The sequence below is a fragment of the Notamacropus eugenii genome, chromosome 4, assembly GCF_028372415.1.
Source record: "Notamacropus eugenii isolate mMacEug1 chromosome 4, mMacEug1.pri_v2, whole genome shotgun sequence".
Classification (NCBI taxonomy): domain Eukaryota; kingdom Metazoa; phylum Chordata; class Mammalia; order Diprotodontia; family Macropodidae; genus Notamacropus; species Notamacropus eugenii.
Window position 1 is genome coordinate 13,260,086 of NC_092875.1, and position 15,843 is coordinate 13,275,928.

Consider the following 15,843-nt stretch of genomic DNA (forward strand, 5'->3'; position numbering starts at 1 on the left):
AAAACAGAATCAATTTTATAGTGATCCCTGTAGGCCCCAAGTTCCCATTTCTCCTCCAGAGCAGCTTGAGGAAATGAGAGGCACTGAAGCAGCTGGGGGTGACCTGGGGAATGAGGAAGAGGCAGCTCCAAAAAGCCTCTCTGACCCCAAGAGGACAGAGCTGGCGCCTTGAGCCTTCCACATGTGGATGGGGTATAACTCTGGGCCATGCCCACCAAGGGAGCACGGGCCTGACGCCTCCCTCTTGCTGCTGACTTGGAGGGAGATGCATTAGGCAAGTCCCTTCACCTGAAGGACTTCAGACTCCTCTACATCTACAAGATCCCTAGCACCCCACTCTAAAGTCACAGAACCACAGAACGTAAGAGTTACTGAGACCTCAGTACCATCAAACTGTGAAACAGCAGTAACTAAACCAACACCACAGCATCCCCTTGGCTATCAGGGAAAGGGAAATAAGATCAGCTGGGGGACTAGTTCTTGGTGAAGCTGGGCTGGCGTGGGCTATTGCTACCTCCCTTTCTAAATGACCACCAGCTATCCCTTTAATGATGCATCTAGAATCGTTCCAGGAGTCGGAGCCAAGCTCACAGGCCTGGAGTCTCGAGTCTGCTCTCTTCCCTTTTCTGACATTTGGGGTGGCGTCTGCCATTCCCCAATCCTGCTCCCTATAAGTCAGGTGCATGTTCTAGTTCCACACCAGTTAGGTGCTGGGTCTGTTCCAGGCCTCACCTCTGGTGACCCTGGTGAGGAAGGAACAGAGGCTGGTCCTGGAGTGATCAGGATGGGAGTGGGGAAAGCACAGATGCAGAGACTTGGGTACTCAAAGCAGAATTCCCCAGAAAGACCTTTCTTTCCCATCCTGGAAGCTGTCTGGGAATGCAGAGGAAAGCTCCTGGCCCCCATTCCTTCTTCTCCTGCCAAAAGGAGCACAGTAGGGCTGCTGGGAACTGTGGTTTCTCAAAGGTTGTGTTCCCAGGCCTCAAACTGACCAGTCCAGAACATGGAAGAGGGCCAGGCCTCCGAGGGCGTGCAGGCCTTCCAGTGTGATGAAGTTCTTCACTGTTCCCCTACCTCCTCACACCTGGAGTCTCACATCTCACACCATTAAGTGGCCTCCAATACAGGACAGGGGAGACACCTGGATTCAGACTTTGGGGAACTGGGTTCAAATCTCAACTCTGTCCCTTACAAAGGCTGTAATGTTAGCCAAGCCCCTTTCCCTCTCATGGGCTCAGGTTCCTCATCAATTAAAATGCTGGCTAAATTGTACACACTCCTCCAATGCTGGTCAACTGCTCCTTACTGACCCCTTTACCAAACTGAACATGGGAGATATGCAGACCCCCTGAGCCCTGGCTAGCCATCTTAGGACAGAGTTGGAGCTGCGAGCAGCCATCACCACCCGTGGCTGACCCCCAGTGGTCAGAGGCCTGCCAGCTCCCCTGGGCTCTAAAGCTGAAGCAGAGCAGGGACACCCAAAATGCAGGGAGGAGTAAAACCAAGAGATGGAGACAGATCGGAAGCCTAGACAGGATGCAGTGGGGACCTTGTCCTTTTAAGGAAGGATTGTTGCTAGGAAGGGGGTCTAACCTTTCTCCACGTCGGCCTTCCCTAGGCCCAGGCTGGCTGGCTTGACTGCTCTGCCCACTTGGTTAAAATGGGAGTCACCTATTCTATCCCTTCCAACAAGGAGGAGGATCAGCAGGCCTCCCCACCAGCCCTCAATGGACAACCCCATGCAGAAGAGGGATGGCCACTTGCCAAGGATACTGGACAGGAGGTGGTCCTTTTTTTTTATTTTTTTAAAATAAATCTGCCTTGCTATCTTTCTGGATGACTTCTGGACAACCTTTCAATTGTCAGAGTCCGCCATTAAAGGATTTCAAGCAGGAGGGGCCTGCAGAGGTCATTTGGTTGTCCCACCCCTCATTCTGAGATCGCATTAGCTGAATTGGGCCAAGTACCCCTGCTATCAGGTGGCCCCAAGTATAGGTCAGAGCCCAGGGTCTTCTCTTCCTAAAACCAGGGCTCTTTCCCCCAAGCCCTGCTGATTCGCCCACTCAAGGCAGCTGGCAGGACCCAGCCCAATTCCAGGTCTTCCCTGGTTTTGCTGCCAGCCTTGTTCTGTCTGCAGAGCCACCCCCCAAGGCTGGCTGGCATTTCAATGGGCTGAAAAACAAAAATCTGTTGGGCTGCTGCCCTGTTCTAACTTACTCAGCTGTTGTCAAATCCCAGCGTGAGCCCACAGTGTTCCCAGAAGAGGCAGCAAGAGGACTTGGACAGGGGTCCCAGGGAGTTCTCAGCTCAGTTCTGCCACGACTTTGGTGCCCTGGCCTTGGGATCAAAAGACTGCCTCTGCTACCACTACCTGTGTGACCACAGACAGTGACAATAACCAATAATAATAACGTGGTATTTTGAGATTTACAAAGCACTTTATAAAGATGATCTCACTTGATCTCACAACAAGCCTATGAGGTAGGTGCTATTATCACCATTTTACAGATGAGGAAATTGAGGCACACTCCTCCAGGGTCACAAAGCTACTCAGGGTGCAGCGACCCACTAGGCTATACTAAGTCCCTCTGCATCTTTGGGACTCAGTTTCCTCATCTGCAAAATGAGGTGTTGGCTTTGCGGCTTCAGAGGTGTCCTCTCATCACATCTGTGGTCCCCTGATCCCTTCTCTCGGGTCCTCCCAGCCTCTCCCGGCCATTCCAGCTGCTACATCTGACGTCCTAGAGAAGCAGAAAGCAGCCCAGCCCTGTTGTGGCCTTGGTCCCCAGAAGGCCCCCCTTCTGTACTTCCTGCTCTCCTGAATTCCTAAGCATCCTTCCATCTGAGGCCCAGTGGGGACCCTCCCTCTCCAGAAGCCTTCCTGCTGCCCTGCCTAGCCTCAATGACTGCTCAGACTACTCTGTGGTTAGCCTGCAATGTGCTCCTGGAGGGGCAGGGACCCAGGCTCTGGATAAAAGTAGCACTATACAAATGTGTATATACATGGTCCCTCAGTCTCTCTCCATCTCAGGAAATGTCTGCTGAGACAGTGACCTCCAGGCACCAGACAACCTGGATCTTAGTAAGAACTCAGTCATATGGTGCTATTTCTTCATAGGTACCTTGGGAGGTAAGCAGGGCACATATCACTATATCCACTGGGCAGAGGAAGAAATGGGCCCTGAGACAGGGAGTGGAGCACCAAGGCCCAGAGCTGGGATATGAACCCTGGTGGGAGCTATGGACACATTAGCCAGGAGAAGGATGGAATTGTCCATGGTACTACACTTCCTCTGCCAGGAACTGAACTAGAACTCTCATCTAGGAAGGAATTTGGGGCAGAGAATTTTGGCACTTTCTTCTTCATCATTGGTGCACTTATTAACCACCTACTTTGTGCCAGGCACAATACCTCACAACAACCCTGGGAGGCCAGTGCTATTAGGATCCCCATTTTAATGTGGGAAAACTGAGGCAGATAGATGAAGCCTAGCATCACAGTTAAGAAGTATCTGAGGCTGGATTTGAACTCAGGCCCTCCTGACTCTAAAAATGATGACTTGAATCCCAAAGGGCACATGCCGGTTCTGCCTCATCTGCCCAGCTGTGGCAAGGAGGAAAGTAAAGAGCAGGATGAGACAAAGTCTGCTGTGAAAAGTGCGGCAAGGGCAAATGAGATAATGCTAGTAAAGGGCTTCGCACAAGGCCCAGCACACAGTAGGTGCTTAACCAATGCTCATTTTCTCCCCCTCCCCTTCCATCCCTAAGCACTGTGGGAGTCTCGAGCCCAGGGCCCATTGGACCCAAAGTGAAGCTCCCATTCTAAGTCAGGCACTAGGAGAGAGAGAACACACATTGGAAGGAAGGGAGGGAGGGAAAGAGGAAGGGAGGGAGCAAGGAATGCCATCACATTTCTAAGAGGCCACAAAGGTACTGTGAGTTCCTGCCTTTTGGCCTTTTCCACTGTACTTAGCACTGGCCCACTTGGACAAGAGCAGGCTCCAGAGCAGTGGGTAGGGCACTGGCTCTGGAGCCAGATGACCAAGAGGGGTGGAGGCCCGGCAGTACTACCTGCTGCCTGTGTGGTCCTGGGCAAGACCTTCTATCTCTGTGGGCCTTTGGAGGTCCCCGCCAGGCCAAAGTTCAGGGAGTATGATCCCAGTGCCACTCCCACCCACATCACCACCATGTTCGTGCACGTGCGCGTGTGCACACGTGTGCGCACACACACACACATGCACATACCCACCCCTAACAAACAATGCCACACCCTCCCACACACAGAGGACTCTGTCAGTCCTTGAACCCTGTAATGTGCTTGATCCAGGTAAGAGTCTCGAGCCAAGTGACGCTTCCCAAGTAAAGATGCTGGTGCTGGGCACCAACCCAGCCACAGCCTAAAGAAGGACAAAGAGGCCATCCTGAGAAGGAGGGAGCACTGTGGGGGTCATCTGATCAGATGATCCCGGCTTCTTGGGGATATCCATCCTCCTTTCTGGCTCTCTGTGGAGGACACCCAGCCTGAGAGCCATCCTGAGTCCATGGCCACCTCTCCACTGGTCGGTGTGGGTAGCGGAGGTGTGGCAAGGGGTTCAACTGACCTGGGGATAGAAGGTGGATGGTGCCATACGTGGGCTGCGGACAGACTCCGTAAAGAAGGCCCCCTCCTGAAGGCAGCAGAGGAAGAGGTAGCAACCAGGTCGAGATGGTGAAGGAACAGAAACGGGCACCAGCAGGCAATCACCAGGGGCAGTGGGCAAGGCAGAGGAGAAAAAAAATGGAGGGGAGAACAAAAGGACAGGAAATGAAAAAACCAAAGACTTCTTTGCAGGGGGCATGGGGGAGAGGATGCCAAAGGGCATGGGAACTGGGAATGACACCCAGTCCCCCGGGGCCTTCCCAGTGCTCAGAGCTGGAGGACGTTCTCCAGCTCTACAGTCGCGAGGGTCCCAGAAGTCCTGGATCCCTGGGTACGGAGAGGGCACAGCACCAAGCTCAAGCTGGGCATGCCTCTGTAACATCGTCATGTCAGGCAGGCAGCAAGCATTAATGAAGCACCTACTCAGAGCCAGGCACTGTGCTAAGCACTGGAGATGCCAAGGAAGACTCGAGAGACAAAGAGAAAAGAAAGAATTCAGGGCAGGGAGCTTGTCCCACCATGCCCTAAAGGAGCAGCCTGGGGAACAGACCCTGAGAACCAGAAACCATTTACTACAATTTAGAGAAGGGGAAACTGAGGCTCAGTGAGTGGACGTTATCTGCCCAAGGTTGCACGAGTGGGAAGTGACAAAGCAGATTTGCACTCAGGCCTCTAAGCCGCTCCTCCTTCTCCACTAAGCCTGAGAGTGAGGGGCTCAGACACGCCCCATGTCTGAGGGCACAGCATCCTTGAGGGCTTCCTGGGATCTCCTTTGGTTGGTCTGTTTCTCTCATTCCAGGATAGTCCTTTCCTTCGTTTGTTTTTTAAACATAGCTGTCATTTCCCAGAAGTCTCCTTCCTCTCTCCACAGAGAACCCCAGGATCCTTTCACAGAGCCCAGAGAACGCTGAGTCCAACCCCTTCATTTTACAAAAGTAGAAATGAGGCTCAGGGAGAGGAAAAGATTCATCCACGGTCCTGCGGGTGGATTCAAATCCATGTCCTCTGACTGCACGCCCAGCATTCCTTGACCATCCTGCCTTCCTCAGGACAGTCACCACACTAGCTGGGTCATCTCTCCTCTTTAGGGAGCCTGCTCTGGGATCAGCATGCAGTGGAGGCAGAGAGGCCAGAGGGTTTCCTTGGAGGCTTCCCCTCCATTGGCCTTTGTGAATAACTCCTTTGGCATTCTTTGAACTCACCTCCCTTGTTCTCTCTGCCCCTCATCAGCCAGGTCACTAGCCCTCTTCTGGTGTCCTGGTAAAACTAGGGGTTGTGGGAGACGGCCTCTCCAAGGTCCCTCCTGCCTCTGTCCAGCCCTGGTTTCCCTGCAGGGCTCCAGGTCCCTTTCACCAATCACACGCTGCCCACCTTGAACTAGACACCCCCAGGGCTGCTTCACCTCAATGTGCCCAGAACAGAGCTTCCTGCCCTCACTTCTCTGTCCATCTCCTTCTAGAGCTTAACAGGCACTAAGACTTTGGGGACACCCTGTATGTACTTACTGATTCTCCCAGTAAAATGGGAAGGAGGGCAATTAGGTGGTACAGTGGAAAGAGCACCAGGTCTGGAGTCAGGCCCTGAGTTCAAATCTGGCCTCAGACATGTACTAGCTGGATGACCCTGGGCAAGTCACTTCACCCTGTTTGCCTCAGTTTCCTCATCTGTAAAATGAGCTGTAGAAGAAAATGGCAAACCACTCCAAGATCTTTGCTAAGAGGCCGTCAAATGATGGTCACTGAGGAAAAGAGCCCTCCAAAGGCACCCATGCCCAGCCCTTGGCCTAAAGCAGGCCTCTCCTCTGTAGTATTCTGAGCACTGGCAAGAGCCTCACTCCCTGCTCTGGCATCTCTTTCCACTCATAGAGGGTTAAGAAATCCTGCCTGATACCAAGCCAAGTTTGGGATCCCTGGGTCAGTTCTAGTTTTGTCCAAGTAGACAATTCCAGGCCCCCTCCTCTAAACACAGGAAGGCAGCTATCATGTCCCCAAACAACACTGGGGCCAAGAACCACAGAATCCTAAGGCTGGAAGGGACCACAGCAGCTACCAGCTCCAAGCCATACACTCCACATAACAGACCCAGCAGGGGCATCTGTCTCCAAGGACAGGGAGCGCATCACCAATGACAGCTCTCCTAAATGACCTATTTGCAATTTCTTCCCAACATCCCTGGTTCTGGCCTCTAAGGTCAAACAAAAACCCTCCAATCTCTCTTAGCATGACAGCCCTTCAGATATATGAAGATGGCTGCTCCATATCCCAGGGATCCTCCTATGATGTGTTTTTGAGGCCCTTTGGTATCCTGGCACTTCCTCTGAGCAGTCCAGCTTATGAATCGACTCCCACCTGAGCCAAGACACCCAGCGCAGCCCTACCAAGGTGGTCTGAGGAGGCCAAGATCACGCTCAGGGCTTTGGCTGCGGCATCATGCTGCTGACTCACACCGAGCCCTCAGAGCCTCTCCAGGAACCCTGCTGTCTAACAACACCTCCCTCCTCCCATGCTGGTGGCGAGATCATTGTAGACCCTGACTGTCCTCTAGCGGATTGATTCTCCCTCCAAGCTTAGTGTCATCTGAGCATCTGGTATGTACACCACCGGTAAACATGTTTGCCCATAGGTTGAGCACCCAATCCTGGGAATGATCACGGGAAGCCTCTCACTTATCAAACACTGAACCACTAATGAGAGACTGACCACTCCTTGACTCCCACTGTCTAAGTCTGCACCCAACGCCCCGTGTTACCTCCTAGTCCCCATCTCTCCATCTTCGCCCAGAGAATGGTATGAGACACTTTACCAAAGGCCGCTCATATCAAGGTAAGTTCTAACTACAGTATTTCTTTCATCGGCCAGTTTAGTAACCCTGCCAGAAAAGGAAATAAAGTGGGTCTGGCAGGACCATGATGGCTCTGGGTAATCAATGTTTCCCTTCCTACACGTTCACAGACCTTCTCTTTAATGATCTGTTGTACAATTTTCTCATACAATTTTTATAGGAGCTAGGGTATAGTGCACACAGAGTGCTAGCGTGAAGCCAGAAGCCTCAACTTCATGAGTTCAAATCCAGCCTCAGACACTCATTAACTATGTGACCCTGGGCAGGTCACTGTACCCTGTTGGTCTCAGCTTCCTCTTCTGAAGAAGGAAATGGCAAACCAATCGAGCATCTCTGCCAAGAAAACCCCAAATGGGGCCATGAAGAGTCTTCACAACTGAGAAATGATTGGATGACAAAACAACTTTCTCAAAGCCAAGCTCTGGCCCACAGTGTGCAGATAGTGTTCTCATTCTTTTTTTTTTTTTAAATCAGTACTGGCATTCCCAAGCCCTACAGAATCTTGCCCATTCTCCAGGGTCTTTCAAGTACACCCACCAGTTTTTCTGAATACCTAAGGATGTAGTTTTATTCCTCTGGGGAAAGTGACTCAAATTTATTCTAAGGTAACTAGTTCCTTAGTTATTTTGAACATCAACTCCCCATTGGTCATTAACCAGCCTGAAGATGGCATGTTTCCCAGTCCCCTAGCCATCCTCATAACCCTCCTCTGAGTTAACTCCACTTTGTCAGTGTTTCTTACGCAACATGGACCCCAAGCTGGCTACAGTCCTGTGGCTCGAGAGGACACAGGCAGAAGAACCCACCCAACCATTAATGCAGCCAGAGGTAGAGATGGCTTGTTGGCTGCCACGTTTGTCTCTGCTGACTTGGGCAGAGCATGGGAATCCATTCTGACTCTGACATCTCGTCTTTCTCTTATCCTCTGGTACCTCACTACATAACCCCACACTTCCTTATTTATATTCCTCCTTTGCAAGTCTCATTGACCAGATCTGGCCCATCGTACTGGTGTGCCAAGGTTTGGGGAGCTGCAGTACATTAGCCATACCCAATCCCCGTTGGACAAAAGAACCAGGCTTTGGAATAGCTTGGCCCAGATATCCTCTCAGTCTCTGCTAAGCTGTGATTCTCCAACGTGGAGATGGGTCCAAGGTGAAGGAGTGAGTAAGTGGCAGGGCTGGGCCTTGAGGTCAAGTAGTCTCCCAAACCTCTGAATCTGACCTCCAAGGCAGCCGCACCACACCAAGCTGTGTACAGAGGTTTGGAAGAAGAGATGTAGCAGTGGCACTCCCCCATCTGAGAACAGACACACTCTTGCTCCTTCTGATCGCACCCTTTCTGCCTTCTAGATGCCTCTTCTAATGCCCAGGCAGCTGCTTGCCAGGTGAGCTGCTTGTACTCCTAAGATAACTCCTGAACCTCCTCAGTCCAGGCTGCTGACGAGCCTAAGGAGGACTAAACCCTGTGGGTGCCCAGACAAGGCACACTGGTGCTGCCTCGTGATTCGGGGCCTGCCTGCAGCCACCCACTATCAGCACACACATGCCTCTGTGCCTTAGGCGAGGCTCACCACTGCACAAATGGGAAATGTTCTTTGGAAAGCTAGCAGTTCAGTCTGATAAGCCCACCAGCTTCTTACCCCCCATCCTAGTAGGTGAACCTCAGGCACAGGAATTTCTCAATGAGACACCAGTAAAGGCAAGGATGACCCAAAGGCTCCCACATGGTGTCTGTGAAGGGATACCAGAATGGTGTTTGAATGTGATGTGGACAAGGGTCACACAGGATGGGCCGACAAGATAGGGTTCAAGCTGCAGGGTTGGAGGGAACCCCCGCACCGATGAGGTCACAGATCTAGGGGCGTATCTCAACAGTAGCTGACCATGGCCCCCCATAAATGTCTGACTCACTAGATTCCCCTTCCTCCCTTGGCCCTCCCACTAAATTCTTCCCCTTCTCAGCTGAGAAGAGACTGAATCTCTAGAGAATCTCATTAGAACAAAGGCCCAATGACCAAGTCTACTGACAAAGGCTGGGGTGTGCCCAAGCACACTGAGATCTCCAGAATAATCTGGTGTCTCACATCTTATTTTCAGAAGTCTGTCTTTTAAAATAACATTTGTTAATTCTCAAAACTTAAGTTATCAAAGTCTATGTTTCTTTCATGATGAATAAAAATAACGTACTCGAAGACTGAAGGATCACTAAATGCTCCTATTTTAAAAAGGAAAAAAAATGAAAAATAAAAATAAATAAATGAATGAAATAAACTCTCCTGGGTGACGCCTACCCTGATGAAGTGTGCCAGGCACATCTAAAGGGCACTAATGACACACTTGGGAAAGTCACACAACCCTGCGATAACATCCATGCTTGACAGCAATGATTATCTGTGCATCTGCTACATCTAACAGCTGTGGCCAAAGCAAGACACACAGACCAGGGAGCACGAGCCTGTTCCAGGAGCTCATCGTTTTCCCAAGCCTTGGGCCGGATGGTCCCAACAGCAGAGAATGGCCCATCTACCTCATCCAGAAAAATCAGGGCTATAACCAAAGGAAAGTCTGCAGGGCCCTTGGGTGCCGGTTAGGACCGCCTGGACATTCAGCAGCTGAAATTACAGTGGAGGCTGGCCAGAGACCGCCCAGAGCAGGGAATTCATCCAGTTAGTGGGAGAGTAATTAGTGAAGCATTCTGGAAGGAAAGGATTCATCGGCTCGCTCCCAAGGCCCAGAGGAGGCAGAGGCAGCAACAGCCACTGCCTTCTGGGGACCGTCCCTGCTCACCTTTCGAGGACTGTCCAGGTAAGTTGGTGTGAGAGCCGCGCTGCTGTTCTCTGCTGGATGAACGGGGCCCTTACTGGCATGCTGCTCTCCCGAGCACCTAAAAGAAGGGTGAAGAACAATCCCTGAGAGCTGATTCTGGAATCTCCATGACAACTTAATAAGCCGCTGCTGGAGCAGACACCATAGCCCTGACTGCCTCTTCCAGGCCTGTGCTCACTCATGCTTTCACTTGGAGGCAGGAGGAACTGGGGACCCAACCTGACACTGGCTGGCCAGGAGGCTAGGAACAAGAGGCGAGCCTCCAAACCTTGTTTTGAAACAGTATTTAACTCACAGGGCTGCTAGAAGGGAGACTGTTTTGCAAACCTTCACTCTAAAAGTTACCTGGTCCTAGGCCTGGAGTCTCCTAAGGGGGCAGTACCGTTCATCTTTGTATATCCCTCCCCTGCACTGTATCCACTAGGAGTCTAATAAAAGTTTGTCAAATGATGTCGCGTGTTGAAAGGCCTTTCCTAAAATGAAAGACCTTGCTTTAGGTCACTTCTCATCCCTGGGCCTCTGCTCTCTCATCATCAATGGATGGTGTTGGACAAAGTGATCTCCTAAGTGCCCTCCAGGGCTAACAATCGTTCTTTCACTGCCCTGATGTGGGGGTTCCTCTAAGAACGTGGCTAGATAGTGACTTTAGCTACAGAGGTCCCAAAATAAATGATTCCCCAGAAGGATGGAGTCTGTTTCTACCGCCCACTGTGGGAGGGAGCTCCAGGTCACATCAGCAGGCATTACCTTGAGGAGCCAGAGCCAGAAAAGGGCATCACGTGGAAAGGAACCAGGAAGCTGATTTCCAGCTCTTTCTTGCCCCTTCCCTGCCCCCAGCCCTTCTGCCAAGGGTCTGGCTAACAAGCTAACATTTCAAGTTGGAGAATGCCTTCTCCTGGTCCACCAACCATCACCCACTTGAGAAGTCTGCAGCTGGTGAGGATGCTTCTCCACAAAGCAATTGGAGGGGGTAAACAGGGCAGCCCAGGACCTTCAGCAGTCATGTGATCCAGCTAAAACAGGCAGCGACTCCTTCAATGTCACCCTGAGGTTGCTGACATCATAGGTGAGTCAGTTGGCAGAGGAACATGGTCCCCAAAAAGGCAGCTTGGCACTGGCAGGACTGTAGATGGGCAGAGATGGCATGTGGCCAGCCTGAAAAGGGGCTGGGGCCAAACTGCAAAGGGCCAGTCTGCATTTCATCCTGGGAGCTATCGAGGGGATTGTCATTTCTCAAGTAGTAGGAAGGACACAGCAGCTAAGGTCTGTGCTTCCAGAAGAGTCCATGCACTTAACACACCCCCCCAACCCTGTGCCCCTGACTTCCTCCCCCAAAGAGTGCAGGAGGCTCACCAAGAACCCCATTTCTGGAGCCCATCCAGGAGGATAAAGTACTTTCCCACCTCACCCTGGGAGGCACGTGGCCCAAGTATCCCTTCTCTGGGAGATTGTCCACACAGCCAAGGCCCCCAGCTGGGCATGGAAACCCAGGCTTCCTGATTCCTCCAGGAGGCCAATCTGCTGCTAACGGTGGCCCCCACTTTTTCCAGGTGGAGACAAAGGCTCCCCACCTCTGGGGCAGAAAGATGAGGCTCCCCCTACCCCCATCTCCTCCATCACTTCTACGGGGCGGCCAACAACTTAACATTTTCAAACACCTTCTCAATTGCCACTTCCAGATTTTTCAGGCAGAGGCTTCTTGGAATAGTCTAAGGTCTGACTCATTATAAAATAAAAATAAATCTCCTCCCCACCCCCAGGAGCTTCACACCCCTTCTATCTCCACATGTTTCCTATTCTTTTTTCCAGTGGAACAAGGGCCACATTCAGCGACATGGGGAGCCCACAAAGCAGAGGGCCAGCTGGGGTCTTTCCATGGCACAAGGGCCATAACAGAGAACCAGCTCCCCTGATAATGGTAGCCAGGTGGGACAATGGATGGAGCCCTAGACCTGGAGTCAGGAAGACCTGAGTTCAAACCCAGCCTTAGACATTTCCTAGTTGTGTGATCACAGCAAGTCACTCTTCCTTTGTCTGCCTCAGTTTCCTCACCTGTAAACTGGGGATAGTAATAGCACCTACCAGTATCTACCAGCACCTTTGTAAGGATCAAAATAGATATTTTTAAAGTACCTTGCAAAACTAAGACTGAAATATTATCTAAATGCTAGCAGCTAGCATCCTCCTCCTCATCATCATCCTCATCATCCCCAAAGCTGGATCATCTTCCTCTCAATCCACATTTAACAGTTACTGCATGAGATGAGACTTGTTCTGTTGGCCTCTAAGGGCAGAAAGAACAAGCAGTCATGGGGAGGGCCCTCTGGTGGCCAAGAGAAGGCTGCCTGACACTGGGGCTGGGGGCTCAACCACAGGCTCTTTCCATGGGGGGCCCTCTGCAAGCACAGCCAGGGTCAGAAGGCTCCATTCTGGGCTTTGGGGCATGTGAGTGAGTCTTCCAGGGGAATGATTCCTGCCAGGCCTTGCACATCTCACTTCGGGACCATTGGAATCTCCCAACTGGCTTTGCCTCAGGCTCTCTCACATGTGGGTCACACTTGCCTTCCTAAAGGACAGCCTTGGCCTTGACCATGCCCAGCAACATGCAATGATTTGTTTGCTCCCAATGCCTACAGGACAAGGCTCCCCAGAGCAGGGGTTTGAGAGAACATGAGAGTTAATGGAATCTGACCTTCTTAGTTTCTGGGGTGTGAGATCATAGAATTAGGGCTTTAGGAACGTAGGAAGGACCTTAGAACTCGCTTGCTACAGCTGCCCAACCAGAGATGACACAACCCTGTCACACAGAGGCCAAGGCTGAGGCCTCTCACTCCAAATCCAGTGGTCTTCCCACAGCACTGTGTGACCATAGTCCAAGGTTCTCACAATCTGGTCCACTCTGAGCTTCGACCCGGGTCAACCTTTCCACACCTGAACTCCTACCCTGGGTCTCTGCTCCTGCTGAGGACTGCCTCACACTGCCTCCCCCATCTAGACTGGCTTTAGTCACACTCCTCTTTGGCCCTGGTCGGCTTGTGGCCCTTCCTCCCTCCTCCCCTTCCAGCTCTGGATCCATAATCCAATCAACTTGGTCCAACCCAGGGTGCTCCAGACTGCCTGTCTCTCCTCCATCACATGGAGCTGCCACTTCCTGGCCCACTGAACATTCCCATTATTTCTAAGTCAGCTCTTCCTCATTACTACCTCAGTCTTTCAGAAGATGAGATTACCATTAATAATCACTGTGGGTGGACCCTCCAAAGGCACAGACTATGAGCCACCCGTGCCTCCCCATTCTGGAGGACCCCTGCCCTTGTGATCCCCACAGGGAGGCCACCTAACCTGCTCGTGGTCTTCTCCTAGGTCGTGCCACCAGTGGTTCTTAAAAGTATGGCCCTCAGACCCCCAGGAGTCCCTGAGACACTCTCCGGAGGCTATCAAGGACCAAACCATTTTCATAATAATAGTGTGATGCTATGTGTCTATCCAAATACTCCTCCCTTCACCAACCGCACATGGGTGCAAGGCCAGACTTTCTTGAAACATTTCAACCAAAACAACATTATCACAACAGACTGGAAACAGAAGCCGTGGGAGAATCCAGCTGTCTTCTATTAAGTCAGACATTAAAGAAGCTGGCAAAAAATGCCATGTCAGACAAGGCCACTTTTCATGACATTTTCTGAGTTGGAAAATAGTTATTTTTCATAGGAAATGTTATGTTAACATGTAATGGGCTTACTATTATTTTAAAAAGATTTAAAGTACTTAGCGATTTATCAGGGCTCATCTCCAAGAAGGTAAATATTGATAGCTGTAATCCGAACGAACAAAAGCTCTGCAGCCATTTTTAAGAGCGTGGAGTCCTGAGGCCTACGTGTGAGCACCCCTGGCCGAGCTACCATAGCATGCTCCCAAGGGAGGCTGTTCCAGCCTAGAGCTCACCCTTGGATGCCCAGCCTCTCTCTGATGGCATTCCCTAGGATGGCATTCTTGGCCAAATCAACCCAGTCACTCTCCTTCAGTGACAGCGTCTACCTTGACCCCCACCAAGGAATCACACTGAGGTCAAAAGGACTGGCCTTCAGTCACCACCTCCCAAATGCCCCCCTATGCTTCCTCCTCTCCCCTTCATTTCCTAGGCCCAGCTGAATGGGACTGTCCCTGGGCTTGTGTCAGGTGCAAGTCCTAATGGAGCAGTTCTGTAGGCCAGCTATCACCTGCAGACCAGCCGCCAAACTCTCTTGAGTAGTTATGGATTTCACATAGAAGACTCTGCCATGATCTAGGGTGTGATGTGCAAAGTCACCTGCAAGTTGGGGTGCCTGGAGGATGCCCCATCGTTTCTAGGGAGCAAGGTGGACATCCTCCGATGTCTTTGATGAGCACGCACCTCCCAGCTTCAGCACTCGTTTGACATCTTGAATCTGAGGGTCATCACACAAGGCTCTCAGTTGTTAAAACCTTCAGAGAATCTTGTGAGATTTTAAAGCATGCATGGGAGATGCCAAGTCAGAAGGGAGCTTTACGTGTTGCACCCTGCTCTCGTAGGTGACCTGAGAGCAGTTTTAGAGCACCAACAAGCAGGAAGAAGAAAGGGATCGCGCCTCCTCCGCCCCATCGGTCAATCACGTGGCTCTAAGGACACAGTCTGCTGCAGAACGTGGTCAGTGCTGCCTGCTGCCAGGAGGCCTGTGGTCGGAATGCTCCTCACAGGTGAGAGGGCTCCTGCGTGGGCTGCTACTGGACAGTTTCTCAATCACCTTTTGGGGGAGAGGTGAGAGGAATAATGATGATGGCGATAGTGACAGTAAGGGCCACGATTTCTTCTAAGAATCAGTACCCAGTCCCTTTTCAGACCCTTCTTCCCTCAGTCATATCCCCTGCAGCTCTGCCTCCTCCGCATGTCCACAGTCCAGCTGCTCTGCCCGTCTGGGGTTGTGATGGAATTGACAGAAGTTTCTGACATCCTGATAGATCTTTGCCCCTTTTCCTTGATTGTTGCCATCCTTCCAGTTCCATCCCAAAGGCTCCATGGATGACACAGTCTAACTGGAGTCTTGCCAAGGACTCAGTGAGCCTGGTGCCCTCCCCTGCCCCTGTTGCTTTTCTCTCCTCTATGCAGTGACTTCACCCATCAGGTGCTCATCCACGAGCTGACATTGTAAGCTAGGGCTGCCCTCGACTGCTGTATCTTTGTTCTGGGCCGAAAGCAGCAACTGTTTATCCATGAAGGAGGTTTCCAGGTTTTTTGGGGCACCTCGTTGTGGCAATGGATTGGCCCAGGGTTCACTTCCTCAGGGAATCGTGACTTTCTGGGTGGTGATGTATTATTTTATTCGCTAAGCACTCTTCAGGGCTAAGCATCTGTTCAATTTGCCTCAACTGTACCCAATGGCATCTGCTTTTTATGCTTTCTTTTAATTTGGTGCAGGCTGTGACTGATGGTGGAAAACTTCCACATTGGCACTAGGCATTTCCTGACTACCAGAATATAAGCAATGCCATTTTTTGTGAGACCACATCAGAACCTGG

The 15,843-nt window shown here is 51.4% G+C and overlaps 1 protein-coding gene across 8 annotated transcripts in view; it reads right to left on the reverse strand.

Moving 5' to 3' along the window:
* DEPDC5 (DEP domain containing 5, GATOR1 subcomplex subunit) overlaps nucleotides 1-15,843 on the reverse strand; it is a 112,167-nt gene that overhangs the window by 13,527 nt on the left and 82,797 nt on the right. For 3 of the 8 annotated variants that reach the window (XM_072599851.1, XM_072599852.1, XM_072599855.1), the window contains exons 32-33: nucleotides 10,270-10,366; nucleotides 4,602-4,667 (exon numbers count right to left, since the gene is read on the reverse strand). In XM_072599851.1, the coding sequence (XP_072455952.1) occupies nucleotides 4,602-4,667; nucleotides 10,270-10,366 (163 nt within the window). The other 5 variants (XM_072599854.1, XM_072599853.1, XR_011965236.1 and 2 more) reach the window with 4 other exon arrangements.